The sequence below is a fragment of the Myotis daubentonii genome, chromosome 6, assembly GCF_963259705.1.
Source record: "Myotis daubentonii chromosome 6, mMyoDau2.1, whole genome shotgun sequence".
NCBI lineage: Eukaryota > Metazoa > Chordata > Mammalia > Chiroptera > Vespertilionidae > Myotis > Myotis daubentonii.
In genome coordinates this window covers 30,567,396-30,592,377 of record NC_081845.1, presented here as the reverse complement: position 1 = coordinate 30,592,377, position 24,982 = coordinate 30,567,396, and the positions used below count along the sequence as shown (strand labels likewise).

The 24,982-nt window shown below is 37.1% G+C and overlaps 1 protein-coding gene across 8 annotated transcripts in view; it reads right to left on the bottom strand.

Moving 5' to 3' along the window:
* The window catches only part of UTRN (utrophin), a 446,319-nt gene that overhangs the window by 80,278 nt on the left and 341,059 nt on the right, over window positions 1-24,982 (bottom strand). For all 8 annotated transcript variants that reach the window (XM_059700586.1, XM_059700589.1, XM_059700588.1 and 5 more), the window contains 4 exons: window positions 12,780-13,048; window positions 7,202-7,348; window positions 4,653-4,731; window positions 1,137-1,197 (listed from right to left, as the gene is read on the bottom strand). In XM_059700586.1, the coding sequence (XP_059556569.1) occupies window positions 1,137-1,197; window positions 4,653-4,731; window positions 7,202-7,348; window positions 12,780-13,048 (556 nt within the window). The remainder of the gene's footprint in view (window positions 1-1,136; window positions 1,198-4,652; window positions 4,732-7,201; window positions 7,349-12,779; window positions 13,049-24,982) is intronic.

Sequence of the window (24,982 nt, the reverse complement as noted above, 5' to 3'; positions counted from 1 at the left end):
TATGATAGAAGTATTATTCCCTCAAGACAATGTAACACATATTGCTTACTATACCTGTTATATGTTACTGCACATTATCTTTTTTACCCCAAGGCTACATCTCAAACACAGCAAAAGCTTCATAAGGAAATACTCTTCCAAAAACATTGACTTCACACATACATTTTTGAGGAAGAGGGCTTTTGGAAGAGTTGACTGTTAGTGTTGGCATGGATTCTGGAGATACCACATGCTGTGTTAGAAAGGATACAGAGAAAACTTGGCTCAGAGACCCTCACCGTCTTGCTTGAGGTCACTAAGCTAAAATAAGACAGATCTGTCTCCTGATAGAGTATGTCAGCATTTCCCCCACAATTATGACGCCATTCACCTTGCACATGAAATAGTCAACTATGACTCTTCATCACCTTATCACATTGTAAATCAATAACTTTGCCAATTCACACCTCAAGGGATTGCAGAAGTTGTATTTTATTATTCTGTCCTATGACAACATATAGCCTAACCCAAGGATAAAACCCTAAGCAGATCCTGTGTAAATTATACAAAATTTATTACTGTTACACAATAAGGAGAAACTTAGTACTTAAAAAGGAGAAACTGCCAAGTAGACAACAAAAATGAAGGATGATAAACCTAGACCAATATTGCAGCTAATTTCCATAAGTCAAAGAAAAACTTGCAAATACTGAACTTTTTCATGATTAAAACAATGACGTTTTCTTTTGGTGGATTACAATGAGAAGAGCACAAGGACTTTTGAAATGTATTTTCTGGGACAAATAAAAGATGATTTAGAATCAGCACAGTTTGAGCAGCATCATTATGTCCAAAGTATTATAGAAATTCTGTCATTTCCCCCAAATATTTTAATACATGCTCAAAAAATATTAACTAAACACAGGTATAGCCTTAATTTAATAAATTATAAATTTCAATTATCACTCTGATTTTCAAACTAATTTTGTTCAAATATTAAATGCATATTATCTCTATAAATATAGAGATATATAATTTCCTTTAGAAAAATAGGACTAAATTTCACTTTTTAAAAAAGTTGTAGGAGAAAAAGCCTCTTAAGTTATCAACATAACTTTATTTTCTTGGTTTGTAAAGGAGACTTAAAATCAACTTACTTGATGTAATAGGGCACTTTATTATGTGAAATGGATCTTTGCCACGGCAGCTGCACTGAAGCTGAGGAAACAAAGGGAGGTTATTGGAAACACTGCTAACCCCACAGCCTTATGCCTTAATGCAAAGCAACTGAACATGTTTTACAGCAAATTCAATGAAAAATGCTCTGGTTTTCCAGCTGGATTCCTATAATTATAAAATCTACAAGGCCAAAAAAACAGTCACTTTAAAAATTCATTTGAAGCAATAAAAGAACACAGGTCCAATTTCTAATGCCACCTCGAAGTAATTGAACTTGTTGATAAAATTACTTTCCAAAATCAAGTTTTATTGTTCATAGTCAACACAGTGTAAAACTTAGTACTCTTTGGAAATATATATGGCATATCCAGATTATAAACTAAATTTCTCAAGACTGAAATTTCCAAATCACTAGTAACATTCTTTGCTTTATTTTATAGTCACAGGAATAACTATTAAGAACAATTGGCATTTAAGCAAACTCAATCATATGAATTTTTAAAAAGGAAAATTAAAATAAACATAGGCAAAGGGTTGTAAAGAACCAAGGCAATTAAATGGATAGAAGAATCTCAAATATGTATTTCATTTTAAATACACAGAAAATATAGTTTCCTACATTTTTACACTTGACATCACTATGATGGAGACTTTGCGAGACTTTTTCACTGAGGTACTTCTTTTTTTTTTACAATTCTAGTTACTCCTTATATTATTCCTAAATTAAGCCAATTATTTTACAGCTTATTTAAGAAGAACTGTACATGTGAATTTAGAGAAATTTTGCTAAACGAACTAATAAACAAATTAAAAAAATAAATAAAACTTCGTAACTATCACTAGACTCTCATACAACTAGTTTTCACCAATATTCTTTTCTGAATTTCATGTCATAGTACTACCTCAAAAATATATAGCATTCTCAACTCTGTAAAGCATTTGTGAATATATCTGTTGATAAGGAAGCCAACAAGATAGATATTAAAGCTCCATTTGGTAAATGAGGAACTAAACATTCAAGAGATTAAATAACTTGCTTAAGTAAGTGGCTGAACTCAGACATGATCTCAGGGTTTCTGACCACTAGTTCGGCAATCTTTCTATTCAACAATTCTTCCTCTCTTTATAAGATGGGAGGACTCCCTTCTCTAACTATGTCCATGAAAGTCTTAAAAAGGGATGAAAATGTGGAATGAAGCATATTAAGCTTCTCATTAGAGCCAACCTCATTTCAGTGTTGGCACCAGGGTAATAGGTCGGTTTCTATTTTGTGCCTAACTAAACAGGTTCCTTTTATAACCAGGGCTAATGTCCAAGAAATATAATAAAGCCAAAAATTCCAAGCAGCAGGGATAACAATTGTTAAATTTATTAATTGGGATTGTGTTTACACTTCTCAATTCATTTTCATAATTGTTTTAATTTGAATAATTCTGACCTCCTTAGACTATCAGTGCTAGACAATAGAAGGCAATGCACTTGAGTTTCACAATTTGTACAATGTTTTATTTCCTATGAAATAAGACTTTGATTTTTCTTATGAAAGAATAGTTGCTAAGTGTCAAGTTTCATCAGTACTAATAGATGACTAATCCTTATAACAGAAGTGTAAATAGTCTCAGTTCCTTGTTAAATTCTCTTTAATTTGGTCTTAGCACATAGCTTTATATTCTATAAAAGTAAGTTTAAGAAATCTGGAGTGATTCATACCAAATGAGTAGATTGCAAACTTATTTAATTCATCAGCATTGATTAGTATCCAAACTTTAGAAATGCATCCTGGCATGCAGGTAGACATTATCTTCCAGGAAGTGCTATAGATCACTCAAAGATGGCCTATCTAAGGGCTCAGGTGTGTGAAACAGGTGGGGGAGGAGAAAGGAGGGGGGAGGGAAAGAGAGCTTGAGCACTAAGGGTGTGCTGGGCAGAGATGACTAATTAGGATTACTCTTGAAATTGTGAAAGAAAAGCCTGACCTTGACTTGAAGGTAGAGCAGATTATCAACCATGACAAAAGGTTAAGAGAAATATAACTGTAATCAATTTAGTTGGAGACAAGGTATTACTTCAGTTCTCTCTATGGTTGTAGATACAAAGAAGTTATAACAACTGGGAAATATACTTTGCCTTAAGTTTTAAACTTCCCCTAAACTGAAATAAGCAAACTCTGTTCTTACATATGTTTGCCAGAGACAATGAAAGGAAAGGAATTAATGTTTAGTGAAAACATTTGTGCCAAGAACTGTGTTAGGTGCCTTGTGCAACACAACATGTTTTCTCATTTAATTTTCAAGATGATAGAGGAAATAAGTATTATCATAATAATTTTAAGGTAAAGAAATTAACTTTAAGCAGAATTACTATGTTAACCCCAATCTGGGGGACTGATTCCTATGCTCTCTGGTTTCCTCAGCAGTGAAGGCTAAAGTAGGGGCTCCAATTACTTATTCAAGATCTCATGAACAGTCCATAAAATAAAAAAGTTCAGCTGGAGAAGATTACATGAAAATCTGCATATGTGTTTTGGCTAACTCTCTAACACCTGACCAGCACAAAAGCTAAATAGAATTGCAGTGAGCCTAACAACCCAAAATCTTCTCATTTAAACATTTGTGGGGAATGAAGTTTTACTTTGAAAGGCACAGGTGCATTTTAAACTAATAGTGCTTTTAAAAGAGAAAAATTAATTTAAGATCTTAAGATACAAAAATGATTTCTATATTGTGAAAAAGTTCATAACCTTTGCATGTGAATAACAATGATGCTGTGACACTACAGTAGTTATAATAGACTAGAGGCCTAGTGCATGAAATTCCTGCACTTGGGTGGGGGGGGGGGGTCCTTCAGCCCGGCCTGAGCCCTCTTGCAGTCCGGGAGCCCCGTGATTGATTGCCCCAAAGAGGGAGGCCCAGGCCACCAGCCAGGGGGCTCTGCAATCACCCCAAAAAGGGAGGCCGAGGATACCCTCTTGCCTCTTTGGGGCGATCGCGGAACCCCCTGGCCAGTGGCTTGAGCCTCCCTCTGTGGGGAGATCGTAGGATGATGGCGGGGCCCCCGACCAATCGCATTGTACCCACCTTGGCGGTGGCAGTCAATGCTGGGTGGCAGTCAATGCTGGGTCTCCACGGTGCCCGCGACCCAGGAGGGACTGAGAGGTCAGCAGTTCAGCCCGCTCGCCAGTCCCCACCCACCTGAGCCTGCTGTGTGCACAACCTGGTGTTCAGTTGTCCGTTCAGTCATTTTGGATGTTATGGACCCTGGCTCTTTATATATTAGGATGATGGTTCAGTGGAATGCCACAGCTAAAGACAAGTTACCTAAGCTCCACTTCAAAGATTTACCAATTGTTACCAGGTTATTATAAATAAGAACCAATAAACAATACATTGATCTAATATAAGGAAAGATATTTATAGCAAAAATATTGCTTCTTGAGTGAAAAAGCATGCTGATTCATTCACTTCATGAGCTCAGTCAAGTTTATTAGTACTTACTGGAGAGAAAATGCTGAGAAGATGGTCCAAAATCTCTATGGGCTTCCTGAAGCTGCTTAAGGCGATCGTCCACAGAAACCTGCAAAATAATTTGATTTCAAATTAATAACTTTAATAATGTTCCTGATTTAAGCATTATTATAAAAGATGTTACTGCCCCAGATACGATTGCTTGTACAGATTCCTCCTCTATCTCTAAAATCAAAATGCTGGGATGAAAACAGACTCCTTTGGGTACCAAGTGACAGCAAATAGTGCCAGGCACTCTTCTAAGCAAGTTATAGGAATGAACTCTTTTAATTCTCATAATCAAATAATTGGCATTATTTATTATGATCTCCATTTTACAGATGAAGACACTGAGACATACAGAGGTGTCCAGGACATAAAGTTAGTATGCATAGTGCTAATATTCATAACCAGCTCATTGGGTGCCAGGATCTATGCCTTTGCTGTCACTCTACATTGCCTCGAGAGAGTAAAGGTCATAAACATCTTAAGAGAAGATGTGGCCACGGGGTCAGTGGCTATTCATCTCTCTTTTGTAAGAAAGGTGGCAAAAAGTGTTATGGGGAGCAAATGAAGATCTAAAATATTCCAATGGAGAAAAATAGATAGAAAAACAGAAAGATGGCTGAATTAGATGATAGATAGATTGATAGATAGATAGATAGATAGATAGATAGATAGATAGAAAGAAAGAAGAAAGAAAGAAAGAAAGAAAGAAAGAAAGAAAGAAAGAAAGAAAGAAAGAAAGAAAGAATGAAAGAAAGAATGAAAAATAGATGATGGGTGGATAGACAGACAGATAAGACAGATGAGTGTGGAATATCTTATTTTCCTCCAAGTTTGTGTCCAATCATCTTGATTTGGGGGTATTCATACACCCACAGAAGAATATGTTTATGCATTTGTTTACACAGATTGTATGGTTAATTCTCTACATTATGAAAATGCAAAGAGTTGGTACACTGAGAAACTATTGCCAATCAATAACAAATGCACACAGCCTACTGACATTTCCATGTCTCTTTTCCTGGTCTTTGCCTCTATAGTGCTGGTAAACTGTTCCACTTAGTCTGCCGATCTTATTTTCAGCTGCCTTTAAATGAAATGTGTATATCTCTGGCTCACTGGGCAGCTTTAGTTTCTCCTGGGTGGCTATTTAAGTTGCAGAGCAAGTACTTTTTATTTTGTTAAGGCCAAAAAGTACTCCTATGCCACACTTTATATTCAGGAGGAGAAAACAAGATGCTACTTCTGAAATTTAACAGCGTTGTCTGGCAGCATAGATTTCCCCTTCTTATTCAACCAGCAACTAGCATCTGAGTTCTAGCAGTCACCAGGCTCAGAAATAAAGAAAGCAGAACACATATCCTGTTTTGAGCGTAGCATATTCCCTGACTTCTAATCTTTTCTGATGGTGATAACAGAAGCAGAATGGGAAGGAAATCAAGATGGACCACAGGAATAGCTACATAAAAATGATGAATTCAAGAAATAAAACAGAAGAAAAAAAGGAGTATTGGTCAAACATTTCTGTCTTCCACTCATTAGAAAAGCACATTGGCATTGAGTTTAGTATCCTGCCTTACTAATCCCAGATTATTAATACTCTTTCAAAGACCAAAAGGAATATTTAATACTATACAACTCATTTCGTACCATTTCAATTTCATGAAGAAAATATAAACCCATTGGGTGTTTCAATGTTTGAATTAATTCAGGAAACCTATTATGCCTTCAAATGTTTCTGTGTGCCACCTCAAATTTAGATATTTATATTATTAAATATCACATTTTAGGCCCAGAATATAGAGAGGAATTAGTAAAAATTATTTTTTCACTCTCCCACTCAAATGATTCTGCTAGTTTTCAAAAAAAAAAAAAAAGATTATTATGACTCTTGGGAATTGGCCCCTGAATGTGTCAAAGCTCCACAAAGATGGTCCAAAGGGCAGTGGCTGGCAAATGCTGGTACCTAGTAATACTCGAGAGGGTTCTTCTGGGTTTGGGTTAGTTCTTCTGGGTTAAATCTGAGACAAGCAAGTAAGATATAGAGTCATTAAAATAACTGCATTACAGCAGCTAAGATCTCTGAGCTAAAGGTAAACACCACAATAGTACCAATGTGCTGGCTGTAAAAATTGAGCAAGATACCTAAAGAACAAGCGGTTGCAATAAGAAAGATGAAGACTTTCTTAACTTTTCAAAAGAAGTAAAAAAATACATGATTAAAGTAAGAAAAATGACTCCTTTATAAGCCATTATGGGGAAAATGTTTCTGTGACCTACCATATGTTTCAATTACTGTGATTTATTTGACCTTTTGCAATTTTCTACAAATATCATACAAATAGTACATCAAAAATTACATTAAAACTTATACTCATAAATAAATAAGGCTTTTGAGTTCACATGCTATGAATCCATTATCAAACACACCAATAAAGGGAAAAAAATGATGGTGTGTGGCAGAATAGCAGGTATGGTTTAAAAATCCACCAAGGTCTAAGTCTGAATTATGAAGAGGAATAAGCTGATGATACCTGCAAAAGTTTCCATCGCATATTAAGGTCATCTAGCTGGCGAGACATCTTCAGAGATGGGTGCAGGTCAAGTGGAGACAGCTGACTCGATAAATCATTCATTGTTTTAACTTTTAAGTTGATTGGTGCAATTTCTTCTCTAAATGCCTGGAAGAAAAGGACAATAATGAGCGCATAAGAAAAGAATATAACGGAAGGTGGTATGTATTTTGAACTTTCCAATGGCAAGATCAGCTGAGAGGCCAACGACAATTGTTTAATCAACAAGGGCTGATTCACGTCCGGTCTTCAGCAATCAAGACCACCAGCTAAAGACTGTCAAACAACAGCGGGAAGGCCGGGGAGGGTTGGTGGGCGGGGGGGGGGGTGGTAAGAGATCAACCAAAGGACTTATAGGCATGCATATAAGCATAACCAATGGACACCGGACACTGGGGAGTAGGGGAGGCCATGGAAAGGTCAATGTGGGGGGGAAAGGAGACATATGTAATACTCTCTGTAATACTTTAAGCAATAAAACAAAATTTTAAAAAAATAGAGTTTTCCTTTATATCACGGACAAACTAAGACAGGACGTGACAAGAAAGATATAATGCAAACACATTAAAGTGAGTATGTATTTCCTTCAAATTTTTCATTATATGTGATTTAGTCTAGATAATATCTGCCATTATAATCTACTTTACGAATTTCTTCCATATTTCCTTCTCTTTTCTTTCTTCAGATGGCTACCTTAATATTTTTATCACCAATGCAACAACTTGATTTTTAAAAGTTTTCATCGAAAATTAACTTTAAAAGTGTCCAGTAAAACCATCTTCCTTAACCACAAAACCAATGCCTATATGTACTGGAGAGGTAAGGTTGTCCCTTTCAAAAACATTTGTGATCATTGAGATAGATATAGGAAAAGAGGGAAATGAAGCTTAGAACTGACAAATGCCACCTCTGGCACAGTCCAGAGCTGGGACGGTTTGGGATGAGGAGGGTATGTGAGAGAGAAAGAAAAAAACAAAACAAAAAATAATACTTGGGCCAGGACAGTCATCTGTCCTGGCCCAAGCAGAATAATACAAACACTATGTTTTCTCCATTCCTCACATAATTTCACCTGCCTCATGTTCAAGCCTCCCTTTCCAACTGTCTGCCTAGATCCTTTAAGACTCCACTCAGGTGCCCGCATACACACCATTTCAGAAAAGATTTCCCTCGGGCCCTCCCATGGGTTCCCCAGCATTTTCTCCGCCTTCTCCAACCCAGCCAGGACATTCAACTAGCACCTGTTTGACACACAAACTGGGCTTTATAGTGGAGGCCACTCTGATTGTTTGGTGCCATACTCTCTAGTTGTTATGTATTTTAAATATCTTTCCTTATCAGAGCTCTTAGTACATAAAAGTATAAGCATCCATATTCTTAATGTCCCCCCTGTAGAATGGAAGCTTCTTGAGACAGGCACCTGGCAAAATTCAGCACAAGATTTGCAATACAAGAGGGGCAGACTTCCTTTCTATTGACACAGGCCCCCAAAAATGATTTTTGAAGCAAGATTAAGCCAAAATGAAATTGGGAACAGAATGCGTTCTAAAAATAGAACTGTGTAATTTTATTTTTTTGGTACATCATAAGATTAGAGTGAATCATGTATTAAATTTAACTCATGGGTATTAGGTGTTGTGAACATCCTATTGGCATCAGCCCTCAGGTTTTAATCCCCACCGTTAAGAGACTAGGCATATGCCCTGTCTCCTCCTCTTTCCACCACTCCAAGTTGAATGAAGTAATATGTATTAAAGTGCTTTGGGGACTATAACATTTTATTAAAACACTACAAGTATTAATTTGGCTTCCTCCTTATGAGTATAAAAAGAAAGCCCCTTTAACTACTTCCCTCCTTCCTTCTCGTCTCCAAAACTTTTCTAGTTACCCTATAGAATTCTTCCTTATATAATGCGCATTGGCTAAAAATAATCATTATGATTGATAAACATCAAAATAATATTAAGAATATAACTGTTTTTTAAAGAAATTAATTCTAGGCAAATCAGAGAATATGCTTCAGTGTTTCAAAATTTTGAACATGCCTAAAAGCCACATAAAGAAGCTAAGGTGGGGACTCAGCGGGGGCAGATCTGGAGCCAGAGTCGGAGTGAAAAGTACGGATGGTGGAGGTAGCAGTGCATACATTTGAAACAATGTGCCTGCACGCCAACGGGCCAAAGGTAGGAAACATCACCAGAACTCTACAGACATCGACATTTCAAAATCGGTAGAAGATGGCAAGCCCACAAAGACATGTGAATTGCTGCAAAATGGAAAAAGAAAGAACCCGGAGTTGTGATAGCTTTTCTCCATGGCTGATGTCATACGGTGCACACACATATAGCCCAGCGAGGAAAGCAGTTATATGATAACAAAGGCATTTTGTTAATATGACATAGGCCTAAGGAATTAATCACTGAAACGGACCCATGCGACAAAGAGAATTGGGAGTTAGGATGGGGAAGGAGAATTTTTTCAGCCTGGACTTTGAAGAAACCTGGTGTCCCTCAGATTCAGTTTCAGAATACCTACAAAATTTAAACCCTTCAAGCTTTCTTCAGTTGTGATTTTAATATTATACATTAATGTTCTCTCCTTGGAGGACTCAAGATTTTTAATCTGCTTTTAAAATCAATATCTTTGTAAAATACCAAAACATAGATATTAAAGATTAAAACAAAATGCTAGAAAATATTCTCAGATTTATAAAATTTTAAATGCCTTCAAAAGACATCAAAAGATGCCCTTCAGAAGATAAAACTTTTTCAATTAGATTCTAACATTAAGACAGATTTTAAAATCTTCCAGAATGACAAAATAATGTTTTTCTCTTTCAAGCCACAGGTAAAAACATGAAAAGATCTGTGACAAACAAGGTCTGTAGGTTTTGTTTCTGTTGCAGTGGTCAGGTGTTTTATGGCAACAAGAAATCTCTTAAGGAAGTATATAGTTTGGTTTGTAGAAGCTTCCAAATTAAGGGGCTAGAAATAAAGCAAGTTTTAAAATGATCTCAGATCTGCCATGTGTTCTATTATAAAGAAGCAATTTATCATGTTCTGGCTGCACTTTCCTATAGGAGAATAAAAATCTATGTGGTCTTCTGGCCGTAAAAACAGAAACATCTGCTAGTATTAAAGGCACTGCCTGGCAGCCTGTTGGCAGATGTGAACCCCAGACTGGTCTCCAATCAGGTGTGCATTATGCAAATAAGAAAGACAAGGTAATTTTAGGGAGTTAAAATTATTTGATTACCCCAAAGATTTAGTTTTCCACTTGCTTTGGCATACTGAATAATGTTTAGCAATAATCAGTACTTATTTTCATCTGCCTGTAGCTTCGATGGGATTTGAGGTATATGTTAGAACACATGTAAAACGCCGCAACTGTAAGATCTGGGTTTTTATTTTCTTTTTTCCTAATAAGATGTTAAAATATCTTAATCCACAGTTTATTCCTTTCTCTTAATATTAATTGTAACTTTCCTAGCTTTCCACATAAGCAGAGATTTGAACAAAAGGATTTGGATGCAGTGCTGGATAATTTCTTTAATCAAATCAGATTAACAACGCCAAAACTTTTTGGCCTTTAATAACCTGATGCAACTTTTTATTTTCATCCAACACTAATCATCCTATATTAAAAACTGATATTTCAAATTCAAATGGATAAATTCTTGCTCTATCCAAAGACATCTTGCAGTCCAAAGGAACATGTGTTAGTAGACCACTGACTTGAAGATCTTCAGTGTTTAAAACCATCTTTTAAATACAGGAAGTAGCCTTAGCAGGTTTGGCTCAGTAGTTAGAGGATCAGCCCGAGGAATGAAGTTTCCCAGAGTTGACTCCAGTCAAGGGCGGAAGGCAACCAATCGATATGTCTCTCACATCGATGTTTCTCTCTCTGTCTCTCCCCTTCTTTCCACCCTTGAAAAATTATTTTTAAAAATATCCTTGGGTGAGGATTAATAAAAAGTAAAATACAAGAAGTATGCAACTTCCGAAGGAGCTTTATTTTCACTTGGTTATTCAAAACTCAGATCCACCCATAGACATGGATTTTAAGATACTAGAGTTGTAGGAAGAAACTCACTCAACTCATTGGGTGGCTGGAAAGGTGTGTATATTAAAATGAAAGATGGCAGGCACCAATACTCTTTTAGTAATAATATTTTTTTAAGTTTAAATTTTAACATGTAACTTTTAAAGCTTTGAATTTAAATAGATGATCAAAATTGTGCATAATTACGTTATTATGAATGAGGTCTCTACAATGCAAGTGAAGAGCAAGAAACAGATCATGAAAACTCTACCACTTACTAGCCATGTGGGCTTGAGCAATATCTTCAAATCCATCCTTTATAAAATGGGCATAATAATAATGCCTATCCTGTTGGGTTAGTGTGATGATTAAAAGAGATAGCCATGTAAACTGCTAAGGAAGTTCCAGGCACATAGTAAGCCTCAATAAATGCTATTATTCCCATGCTCCCCCCCACGCACATATATGTAATTTATCTAAGTATTCAGTTAAATACCTAGACCTTTCTTCTCTTCCTATTCAGCCACATGTTTACATACAACGGGAAAGCATTATCCAATGTCTGTGCACAAAAGAGGGATGTCTTTTGCAGTAAAAATCCTATTCATGACAGATATTATCAATTAACACCTTCTGATTTGTCACTAGTTCATTCTTTGATTTGATTTCTAACTACGCAGCATATAGTTTACCATGCTATTACAAACCACACTATACTCTAAATCTGTTATTTGTTTCTCTAACTGCTTAAATCCCATTAACTTTATTTCTGGATATGTTCTAGAATACTGTATCAAAACAGGGTCCAGAAGATAGATCTAACACCTTAACTTTGGGCTATTCCTGACCACAAACAGATTTATAGCTAAACGAATCTTCCATTGATATACTCTGATGTTTGAGTATATTATATAGTATAGATATGCTATATATACGTATTATGTAGATAAGAATTCCCAGTAAAACAGGATACTTTTGATTAAAACTTAAATTCAATTCAATACCAATTTACAGCAAATACAGAGTAGAGAGGAATCTGCCAGATTACACCATGTGGATGACATTCTGCAAATTCCAAGCTGTGAGAAACACTATAAAACAAACAATTCAGCTGCCTTAACAATTGCATTGCAAAAAAATAAAATAAAGGAGGGGAATATTAAAGATTAAAAGGGACTTTAAAATATTTCTTAAAAACCAAGCAAGTGTTTAGGGATACACAGTGGAGTAAAAAAAAAAAATTATTTTTTCAAAAATAAAGTAAATTATGGAAAAAAGTCACAGTTGCTATTAGGGGGAGGATTCTGATGGGAAGGGGCATCGGAAAGCATCTGTTGTGACTGGAAATCATCTCTATCCTGATTTTGGCAGGGGCTGTAAGGTCATTGACCTTATAACAATCCCTTATAACAAGTTACACATTTGGCTCTCTTAAATTGTGCCATATTTAAGCATAAAACAAGTCGTCAAACCCCTTATCTGAGGCAGTGATGCTGACCATGGTTTTTTCAATGTGATCCTGCAGCGAGTCGATCAGTAAGTCGCCCACGGGCTTCCAGCCATTTCTCACGGCCTCTGCCTCCTTCATGTCAGCATCCAGGTCGTCCATGGCTCCCTGAAGGTCTCGGAGTTTCTCCAGCGCCTTGTCCACCTGCTTTTGCCAGTTACTAGTTACAGCATTTAGACTTTCCCACTTCTCTTTAACTTCCGAAGACTGTTTGCGCATGGCTTTGGCAATCTTTTGGGCTCTCTCCTCGGGAGTCAATTCTGTGATTAAAGGAAAAAAGAGAATATTTGAAAGCCTAATCAACTCTGTATTCCTTATAGTCAAGTGTGAAGAGCATCTTTTGAAACTTTGCTACCAGGATACTGGGAGGCAGTGTTACACTAAATGGGGGAAGAACGAGTGTCTCTATACCTTTTCTAAGAATGCCCTGATGCTTCTCAAAAGAAGAAAACAGTTACAGAGTAGTAAGTGGCCCAGTAATTTCAGCAACTTCTAAATTTTACTATATTTGCAAACCTTGAAATATCACAAGTAAAAAAAAATAACATTTTTTTCTTTCACATGTATTTCACATGTTATATAAAAACCAAAGACCATTTCTCATTCATTCCATTGTCCTACAGAGAAATGGGGAGTATAATTAGTAGATAAATCGCTTTAAGTTATGAGGAAAAACTATGCAAAAAGAAGATGAATTTATCATGTTCCTTAAAAAAAAAAACAACCAAAAAGTAACTGAAGACAAGTAACTGATCTTAGCTGAGTTTGCTTGGCACTCATCTTTAATACAGGGTGCTTTCTGTAGTCCAGGATCAATGTAGCACATAACCAATGTTACAAGAGAAAGATGTAAGATTTCAAGGACCATCCCAAACATTTCATGAGGGCTTCCAGAATGTCTGAGGTAAAGTTAGGTTTTCAGACAGGAAAGGGAAGGCATAATGCAAAGTCCTGCCACAGGACAGGGGCAAAAAGACAGAGAGAGGGTCTAAAAGACAAGGAAAAGATAATGACAGAAATGAAAGTCAAGTTCAAAGCCCAGGGTCAGAAACAAAGACATGAGAAGCTGACAAGAAAAAGGCAGAGGAATTGGATGCACATAAGCAGGTTAGATAGATCACCAGCTAAACCCCCTGGGCCTCACTGCCTCAACACCTGAGGGTGCCTCCTTCCCTAGCCAGCTGGTTTGACGGTTTACTTGCTTGACCACTGGAAACAGAGATGCAGGTCAGAAACATACAATCAAGTTAAACTGTAAATTACTTTAAGATAGAAATGCACATTCTTGTTTGTGATAACATCCACCTTTTTGTGTCAGTCACATTTTTTAGCAACTTCCTCTGCACCTCAAAAATGTTCCAAATCACCATAAAATGAACTCGAGTTCATCGAACTTCCTAGGGAGACAAACTCAGCTAGCCCTCCTTAACTAAAGCTTTCATACTCAACATAAATTTGTCTGTCTGTCTTTATTTACATGCTACTTAAGAAGTCAATAAAGGGGCCTGGACATATGTCTTTATCTATCTAAATTTCCAGAATATTCTAGATATCAATACTTAGACTTAGCAGCTATAGCAAATCTCAGGGGACCAAATGGACTCAAGAATTTAGTAACCATAGAGCTCTGAGTTGCACTGCTGAAGTGCTCGGAGGCTATAGAGACACTTGAAAAATCCCTTGGCAATAAAATTGATTATCAGGAGAGAATGTGTTATGATAGGTAGACTAAATATACCAGCACATGATAAATATGGAAAACTAAGTGAATCCAAGACCCAGCTTCAAGGAAGGCTGAAGCTGAAATATAGTCCAGCACAACAGTCAGGGGAGGAATCAAGAAGCCGGGAGAATAGCCCTAAGCCTCGCCACACATCAGGATTCCAGGGTTCCTGAGAAAGGACTTTGGGAGAAAAGATATGTCTTTAGGCAAACCTTATTTAAATCCTATACCTTCAAGATATTGAGAAAATGGCAAGTATGTAATACTTATATTATATATAATTTATTTTTATATAAATATAAAATGCTATATGTGAGTTGAAACAATGATTCATAAATGGCTGGATGAGAAAGGGAATTGACCATTTCTATAATGGCAACAGCGGGGTTTGTTAATAAGCCACTTGGGCTTTTTAAAAGATATATATTGAATTGCTAATGTCTCACTTTTGTAAAAACAAAAAACACAAAACACACACAGTACCAATTTCAGAACAGACAATTTAAGTATAATCATTTTCCTTGGATGCAATAAAAGCTGTGTCTGAGCCAGTCATGGAATTACCTGAGACACAGCTTCTTTCTCCTATGACAAAATACCTGACACTGGCTGTGACCTTTTGTCTTCTATGTAAAACCTTTTGACTGAGCAGTCCTTTTGTAGTATATATTATATAGTCCCTACTCAAGCAGCTATGCAGAAAAAAAGGAAAGCTCTATTTCACCATCTGTTTGCTGGAAATAAAAAAAAAAATGTTATCTAACCAGAGTCAGAAAAATAGTGCCTCCTACTAAAGCAATAATCTGTTTATTATTATTACGAGAGGCCTGGTGAACAAAATTCAAGCATGGGGGAGGGGAGGTGTGTGCCTCAGCCTGGCCTGCGCCCCCTTGCAATCTGGGACCCCTTGGGTAGGAACCCTAGGCCTAGTTGGCGATTAGGGCCTATTGGGGCTTTCCTTTCCCCGGCTGCTGGCAGCTGGCCCTGTGCCCGCCGCTGCCACTGCTTGCCATCTTTGTGGCGCTGCCCCCTTCCCCTGCCACCAGTCGCCTCCCTCTGCAGGCAACAGGCATGGGGTGCAATCACTTGGTTGGCCTGGGCCTCCATCTGAGGGACAATCACTGGCCAGCCTTGCACACCCGCCATAGCATTGCTGGCCGGTGGCCTGGACCTCCCTCTGTGGGGCGATTATGGGGCGATGGTGGCCCCCCCCCCCGGACCAATTGCATTGCACCTGCCTTGGTTGGCCTGGCGCCAGTGCATGTCATAGCTTGATCGTCTGAATGGTTGTTCTGCTATTCGGTCAGTCGATTTGCATATTACACTTTTATTATTATATACTAGAGGCCCAGTACATGAATTCGTGCACATTGAAAGGAAATTAACAGAAATATTGTAGAGGCTGGGGAAGGACCACAGGAGGTTGGCTCCAGGGCATGTCCTGCCCATCTCTCCCAGACCTGATCAGCTATACCCCAGCAGCAAGCTAACCTACTGGTTGGAGTGTCTGTCCTCTGGTGGTCAGTGCATGTCATAGCAATTGGTGAAGCAGTCGACTGAATGGTCTACTGATTGGTTGGACACTTAGCATATTAGGCTTTTATATATATATATACATATATATATTATTATTATTATCATTAACTTTATAGAGAGGGGAGGGAGGAAGGGGGAGAAAGAGAGAGAGAGAGAGAGAGAGAAAGAGAAAGAGAAACATCATTGATCGGTTGCCTCCTACACGTCTGACCAGGGATCAAACCTGCAACCTGTGTATGTGCCCTTACCAGGAATTGAGCCTTCACCTTTTGGTGTATAGGAGGATGCTCCAATCAACTGAATCACACTAGCCAGGGCAACAAACTCAGTTTAATGAAGACTTTAAACCAAGAACAGAGTGTGATCCCTAATCAAACAAAAACTTCTCAGGGCATTTGTGAAACAGGTAATATGAAGCAATATTGGAAATATCAATTTATGACAATCTGGAGTAAGAAAATAAAATTTTTTTAAATCAAAACAGCAAAATAGCAGAAAAGATAAAAATAAATAATTACATGTTAAAATCCTCTCGTTCTTCAAAAATCAAAGAACAAAGTTTGCTTCAAATTTTGTGAATAGATATTTTGTGGTAAGGATCTTCTTGAGCCGTGGTTCTGAATACTGGTGACATATTAGAAACCATCTGAGAGTTTGTTTTGTCTGCTTTTAAATGCTGATCCCCAGGGTACCTACCCCAAAGGATTAAAAGATTCTGACTAAGTTGGTCAAGGGTGAAGGGCAGCAAGAGTGAATGTAATGTGTTACCAGGTCACAGCTTATAAATTGATTACTCTGGTTCCTACTGCTGACACTCAACAGAGGATTTCCACTCCAGTGAGTTGTGTCATTCCCACACACAACAGAGCCACTGACACTGAAGGCCAGAGAGCAAAGAAATCTATTTTGCATTTGAAACGGCAGTAATAGAGGCTAACCCCAGAGACAGAGGAAATAGTAGGATAAAACTAAACAAATGTATTGACAATTCTCAGACCAGCAGCACTTTTCCTATGTCACTCTCCTATTCCTTATTGTGCATGTGTGTGTTTTGTGCATATGTGTGTGTATTCTTTGAGGGGGAAGTATTTTGTTTCACTCCTCATTTTTCCATCCTCCTCCTTTCAGGCCTTCCCATTTACTGGACCAAATTTTGAGAACGGAATCTCATTTAATTTCTATATTTATATTCTTATATTTGTATTATATGTGTACTAATATATTGCAACTATTACTACATTTATTGTATATTTACATAGTTTAAAATAGCAATTCTTATTGTGTTATGAAGATATCCAAAGGAGAGTATCTTTTAGGAAGAAGGAAGATGAGAAAGAAGAACGAAGAGCCCAGCTGCAGAGGCTCAGTGGCTGAGCCTGACAGTGTGATTCCAGTCAGGGCACACACCTGGGTTGCCACCTTGATCCCCGGTAGGGGTCATGCAGGAGGTAGCCAATCAATGATTCTTTCTCATCATTGATGTTTCTCTCCCTCTCCCATCCTCTCTGAAATCAATAAAGACATACTTTTAAAGAAGAAAAAGTAAAAGAAGAGAGGAGAAAAGAATAATCAATCCTGAAGTTTGCTCTCTGGTCTGATTATCTTTATCCTTCAACTTTGCAGATCAGTTAGATGGCATTTACATTACACTCTCCTTTATATCTTGAGGAGAAAGACCATAATACGACTCACTGTAATACAGGTGAAAAACCAACTTGGACGAGGAGCAGAGACTAGGATTTGTCATTAGCCCTGCCCCCACCTTGACCTTCACTCTGAAGCAAGCTTCATGACCTGCTTTTCCCAGCTGTATCAGGTGGGAACCCTATTTTCTCATGCTGGGAAAACATTTTACACCTACAGACACTTTTACCTCTAAAATTCAATTATATAAGAAAGGCAGAGCTTCCTTAAGAAATCTTAATAGTAGAGGGGGGAAAAACATCTCCCTTTGTGTGTTTATGCAAATATATATATATATATATATATATATATATATATTAAATATATATATATATATTAATTAAAAAATACAAGTATGCATTTCTCCTATTAAATCTATTAGAGCCAGCCCCATGTTGTTTGTAATAAAGATGTCCCATATTTATTGTATTTTCTTTCTCAATTATGGTACTGACAACTATTTTCTCCATTGTGACTTTTTATTCTATAGATATTAAAGCTTTATGTCATTCATCTTTCATTTCCTTCCATCTTGGTTTTGCAGGCCTTAGTCTAGACATGGTTGTTCTCAATATATAATTAATGAATTGAGTTCAGTTGAATGGGATTTTTAGCTTTAGTCTTTATTGAGAATGCACAACTTCATCATTTTAAGTGGAACCATTCCTACTTATTTTTTCTTTCTCCTCCTCACACCCATGTAAAGCATTTATTTAAAAAAATGTTATCCTGCGAAAGAGAATGCTTTAAAAAGTATTTCAAGTGTGGTAATTTCAACTATCTTGTTTGTACTATTGGTTGTTGTTTTTTACATGCATGATATTCTTACAGTTGTATTTCACCATAAGATGAAAAGAAAATATTAAGGAAAACAAATATAGAAAAACACATATAGAAAAAAAAAATCTCCAGAGTAGCTCCTCACTGCTGGACAATTTAGACAAGAAAAGATTAGAACATCATATGCTAGTTCCAATACTAACTAGTTATGTCATCATAGATAGGCCCCTTACCTCTTTGAACCTCAGTTAATATCGATGAAGCTATATATCTATATGTGCACATGCCTGGCCACAGTAGGACCTCAAAAGAGTTAATTGATTTCATTTCTTTTATTATTATATTATTAAGTCTGGGAAGTTTAGACATCTATAGAGATTTTCACATAGCAAACCAGGTTAATTAGCAAACAATAATTCAAGGGCAAAAACAATGCATCCCCATTTCTCTAGAGACTCCATTTGACTTGCTTTCTCTCACTCCCTCTCTTTTCACCCCCCTCTATTTCTCCTGCTCCTCTTCTCTCCTTCTTCATGACCAAAAGATGCTTCTGATTAAAATAATGGGAAGTAAATTCTTTTTAAAATTTCTTCTGATTACATGATTAAGATCAACTTAAGTTATTTGAAATAATCAGTGTTTAAGAGGATCCTGTCCATTGCCTATTCTGTATGGTGACAAATGACAACAATTCTTTATGAACCTGATTACAAGTACATCATCAAGTACCATTAGTTGATTATTTTCATGCTTCTAATTACATCCATCTAATAAATTATAAAGATGACAATAGTAAGAGACTAGTCAAAGTACATTAACCTGCTAATGTGTAGCCCAAATCTTTTAGCAGGGATATGATAGAAATTATATGGATCCATCCAGCTGCCAAGGAACTTCTCAAATCCCTTGTGTGTGTGTGTGTGGGGGGGGGGATGGGACGGCGGGGGTGAATATGAACAGTTGCATTTAGGAAAAAGCAAACTCCAAAGTAAAGAACATTTTCCACAATACCAAAATGCTAGGTATTAATTTGGGGGGGGGGGAGGTGTCAGGGGGTGGAGAGGAAATAGGAATACAAATCACACTATGGAGTGAGATAAACAGCAGTTCTGACCAGAACTTAATGAAGGTAGAAACAGAGGCCAAATACTTACAAGTTACACTGTTCCTGTAAAGAGGGACAAAGTAAACAGACTCAGCATGGAGCTGAGGAAGAAGGAACAGACTATTAAGAAGATTAACCTCTAAAGAAAGGAGCAAGAACAGCTGAGAGGCCCTGGAACAGACCTAGCTAAGCAACCTAAGATCCAGCTTTCAATTTTCTGTAACTGAATATTCCCTGAATATCCTCACTCTAATGGTAGTTTTATAATTTATTCAAGTCAGGGATCTGTGCTGGTCAGTGGGGAGCAGGTCACTGAGGGCAGGAGAGTGATGCTGAAAGGGAAGAAGGGAAGCTGGGAAGGTAAGTTCCCAGAAGGCAAGGATGTTTTGTTCACGGCTTCATCCTCAGGATCTATCTAGAATATCACCTGGCACATGGCCGGCATTCAGTAAGTACTTGTTGAATAAATGTACAAAGCTTTGTACAATATTATTGACTTAAAAAATAAATTTTCCCCTTTCTCCTTCAAGAATCAAAGGGCAAGAGTCATAGATTAAAAGTCTTCCATTTCTTGCTACATTGCTGCCCATCTCTCCCCAGGCGGCTTCCCTGTGGGATATACCAGCCAATTGATCAAGCTACAAAAGAAGTCCTGAGCTTTCCATTATTTCCAAGCTTAGCCATTATTATAAAAGAACTTAAACTATGTCTCATATTTATAAACTGCCAAAATAAGTTTAATGTGGCAAACCCTCTAAGTCACTCTTGAAGATTCCATATTTTAAGAGGAACAACAAAATAAATACACAACATTAAAAGATATTAGTATCCCCCTATTCTTTATTTTTAAAGCTGAAAAGAGCATCCCAGATGTTGATAACAATATAATACATACATGTAAATTATTACCATCTTTTTTATTAGACAAATGTGATTTATGGATGGTTGTAACCATGATTAGAGAACATAACAGATGTGAACAATTAATATAAAATGTTGTGTCCATCAAACCAGCCTTTGTTATCATATAATTTTTCATCAAGAATGTTGATTTCTTTCTTTAAATCCAATTTCATTACTATGGTATTCATTAGTAGGCCCAAACATTTTGAAATTTTTACTCAATCAATGGGCGTATTGAGCTGGCTCATTATATTACGTTAAAGACTAGATTCGTTACAGATATCCATATTTGTAGAACTTTAAATTGGGAAGAAACACATTGCTGCTCTGTAGTTAAGAAGACTAGGGGGAAAAAAGCAACATTATATTTTTCTGTGCTTTTTCACACATTACAACTTTACTAATCTAATTTGGACTTAAGGAGCTAATTAAATTATTGTCTTGGTCTACAGGCCGGAAAGCAATTAATCTTCCAAGTTTTTATGTGAAAATTGAAAAGACAAAGTCTAATACTGTCTAAACTCCTTTTCCCTTGGTGCCAGGAAATAAGTAAATTGGTACGTCATTCTACTAAGCAACCTGATATTTCATTAAGGAAAAAGCAATAGTAAAGGTCAAGGCAAAGAGTTATGGACATTTAATTATTATTATTTATATTTTTATCCTTACCCGAGGATATATTTTATTGATTGTAGAGAAAGAAGAGAGAGAGAAAAGAGAAAGAGAGAGAGAGAGAGAGAAGAGAGAGAGAGAGAAGAGAGAGAGAGAGAGAGAGAGAGAGAGAAGAGAGAGAGAGAGAGGAGAGAGAGAGAGAGAGAAACATTGATCTGGGATAGAATCTGCAACCTAGGCATGGGAATCAAACCCACAACCTTTTGGTGCACAGGATGATGCTCCAACCAACCGAGCCATCTGGCCAGGGGTAAAAATTTCATTATTTTATAATTTTTAAGTAGAAAAATATAGAAAATAAAACCTTATTTCTTCTGAATATCTAGAAGCATTTATGATAATTGGGATAATTAAGTTAGTATACTATGGTGGTTAAGAGCAGCAGGTTTAGTGACAAGCCTGAGTTGGTGTTTCAGATCTGTCATATGGGTGACAGTATCCTTCAAACCTCTCGAAGACTCAGTTTTCTCATCCATCCAATGGGTGGTAAGAGTACTCCCACCGCAAAGAGTTGCTATGATAATTACAGGAATCAAGGCAGGTGAGGTGTTAGCACAATGCCTGCCACACCGCAGCGTGGGATCAATGTTGACTTGTGAACATCTATGTTTACAAACATTTCTCTCTTCTCTCTTCCTTTCTGCGTGTTGATTCGTCCTCCATCTAACATTATGGTCATACGGGGGGGTTTGCCAATCCCACCAGACCCTGAGCTCCACACTCCTCAGGCTGTAAGTCAGAGCCCTGCCCTGGAATGTGCTGGATGTAAAACAAGGGCTCTCCCTCTCTGGTATGAGGATGTGAAGCAGATGGTGATAGGAAAGTTGAGGCACTGAAAACCCGTGGAAAGACATGGAAGGAAAGACATGGAGAGAAGGCTTCTGGGTGGCATTCCTGTCGTTGTGGCCAGCTGTGCCCTTGCCCTTACTCTAATTTGGTTATGGGGGTTAATACATTCCCTGTGTGCCCATGATTACAGAATGATGGTGTCTGTCATTCACAATAAATGGGATTCTAATTAATAAATCTGTTATTAGTAAAACAAAAAATGCAGTGTGAAAAAATACCCATTAGATTTACTAGCCTAAATATTTAGGTTAAGTGTCACTTGGTCTCATTTAATGAGATGCAAGGAAATAATTACTGCTATCTTTTTAATATCACCTTAAGTTATACTGAGAATCAGTATAAATGTAACTTCTACTAAACTTTATGATTTCATATTTTTACTCGTTTAATGATCATGACATTTTATTTGCACAAGTTTGCTAATACTGGCATAAAATGGATTGACATAGTAGACTGAAAAATGTCATTTATTACTTGTTATACCATAAAACATATGAGATTTCACATAGGATAAAAGTAGTCCTAATAATTGGCTTTCTAGAATATCATGTACATTTATTAATTAAACATTTAATAGTTAAATATTTAATGATTAAAACAGTATGCCCTAAATTAAAGTATTAACTACCACTAAATACACACAGCCAGCTATCAAAGATCAAAGAGGAGAAACAATAACCCATATATACTATTTTATCTGAAAAGATGATCATTAGTAGCCAGTTATCATAGGTACAACCATATACACCTATATGAAGTTGTGGATAAATAAACCCATACACAACTATACACATTACACACAACTATAAAAGCATGACCACACTAAAGTAATATTCTGACTACGATTGAAATGAAGCAAAGTAAACCAATCAACTACACCGTGCTAAAAAGAAATAGTCAGACAGCCTGGAATAAAATAATAGTCATAGTTATAGTAAAGCCTGGACTGGAATACATGTTAATGAAGACTAAGGGGAAATTTACAAACAAAATAATGCAAACTTTTTGTCTTAAAATCAAAAGCCGAACAGAGTAAAAGCTCTTTCCTACATCTACATCTACAATGAATTGTACGGTTTTCTAAACACTATTAGAGGTGACTTACCTTGTTAAAGCATTAGCAGTTTTATTTAGTAGCCAATACCTTAACTTCAAATCATAAAATGTGTGTGCACAGGCACGCGTGGCACCTGCACTGGCATATGCACCTGCCTGCTCTATATGTGGTGTGGAGAGAGGGATGCAGACCTAAGGCTCTAACTTCCCTGTGAAAATTTGACTTTTAACTTGAGCTGTAGGTAATGAATAGTTGAGAAGGCACATTATTACTTGATATACACAAGAGGTTTGGGGTCAGGAATGGGCTAAGGCCTACTGTGGTTGGGTCCCACAGATGTCTTGCTAGCTACCATCAATATACAGTTGTGTGGTTTTCAAAGGAATTCAAATTTAGGGTTGAAAATAGCAAGGTAGTTTGGAAGAACATGGGAGAAGCCAAGAAACATTTGTGCAGGTTTAAGAAGTTCTTGACACTGAAAGTAAGAAGGAGCTAGGAGGTCAGTGGCCAATGAGCAGAGGGCGAGAGGAGATCAAAATGAAGGGAGGAGGTAGAAGCCAGACAAAACCTGGGGGTTAAGAAGGTCACCAACAAGGATTAGTGCTGTTCCTGGATCTACCCTACTTCAGCTGATGATCTTGGTCACAGCACAATATTTTTTTGGACTTCTGTTTTTATTTTTACACAAGAAGCCATACTCTATGATCTGCCCAACTCATTAAGATAGTTAGGAGAATAAGAAAGTGGTTTAAGAACAGCCTGGTCGGTGTGGTTCAGTGGTTGAGCATTGACCCATGAACCAAGAGTTCACATTTTGCTTCCCATTCAGGGCACATGCCGGGGTTACAGGCTCCATCCTCCGTAGGGGCATGCGGGAGGCAGCCGAACAATTATTCTCTCTCATCATTGATGTTTCTATCCCTCTCCCTCTTCCTTCCCCTCTCTGAAATAAATAAAAACATAAAAAAATAAGCACAAGATCAATATAAATGATGATGATAAGTGATTAAGCCAGGTGATTAAAATAAAATGAAAAACAAATTCAAATGCATTAAGTGTTGCCATATACCTTTAAACTTATACAACTTTACAAATCAATCACATGTCTGTAAAACTAGGGGGAAAAGAAAATATCTAGCAAACCATACCTGATGAGATTCTTTGTCAGCAACTAATCATTTAGTTGAAATAGTTTGCTTGTTTTTTATAGTATTTTTCAGTCAACAGATGCCTGAGAACAGCTCATACTTGTGCTACTCAGTAATGACCCCAAACTCCACAGGCTACCATTAAAAAATATATACATATGATACTATAATCGATAATAGAACAAAATGAAGAAAAGAAGCTGGATGAAAAAAGACATTGGGGAAGAAAAATCATGGAGAGAAGTCTTTTCTGGAATAGTTATTTAAAAATAAAGAGATGACTCCATTTTGGTGTGCCCATGTGGCACAGTACAGAGTGTACTCAGTAAACAAATGCTTACAAAAAAGAATTGTAAAAATCAAACTATGAGCCCTAGCCAGTTTGGATCAGTGGTTAGAGCACTGACCCTCGAACTGAAGGGTTTTGGGTTCCTTGCCCCGTCAAGGGCACGTACCTTTGTTGCAGGTTCCCCAGCCCTGGTAGTGGTGCATGTAGGAAGCAACCAATAAATGTATCTCTCTCACCTTGATTTTTCTCTCTTTCTCTTTCCCTCTCCCGTTCCTCCCTCCTTTTCATCTCTCTCTCCTCTTTCCCTCCCACTCTCTCTAGAAATCAAAGGAAAAAATATCCTTGGGTGAAGATTTTAAAACTAACCATGATATGATTTCTCCCCACTCTATCCCCTCCAACAATGAGTGCTTTACTCAACGTTACACAAGGTAACTAATGTTCAAATG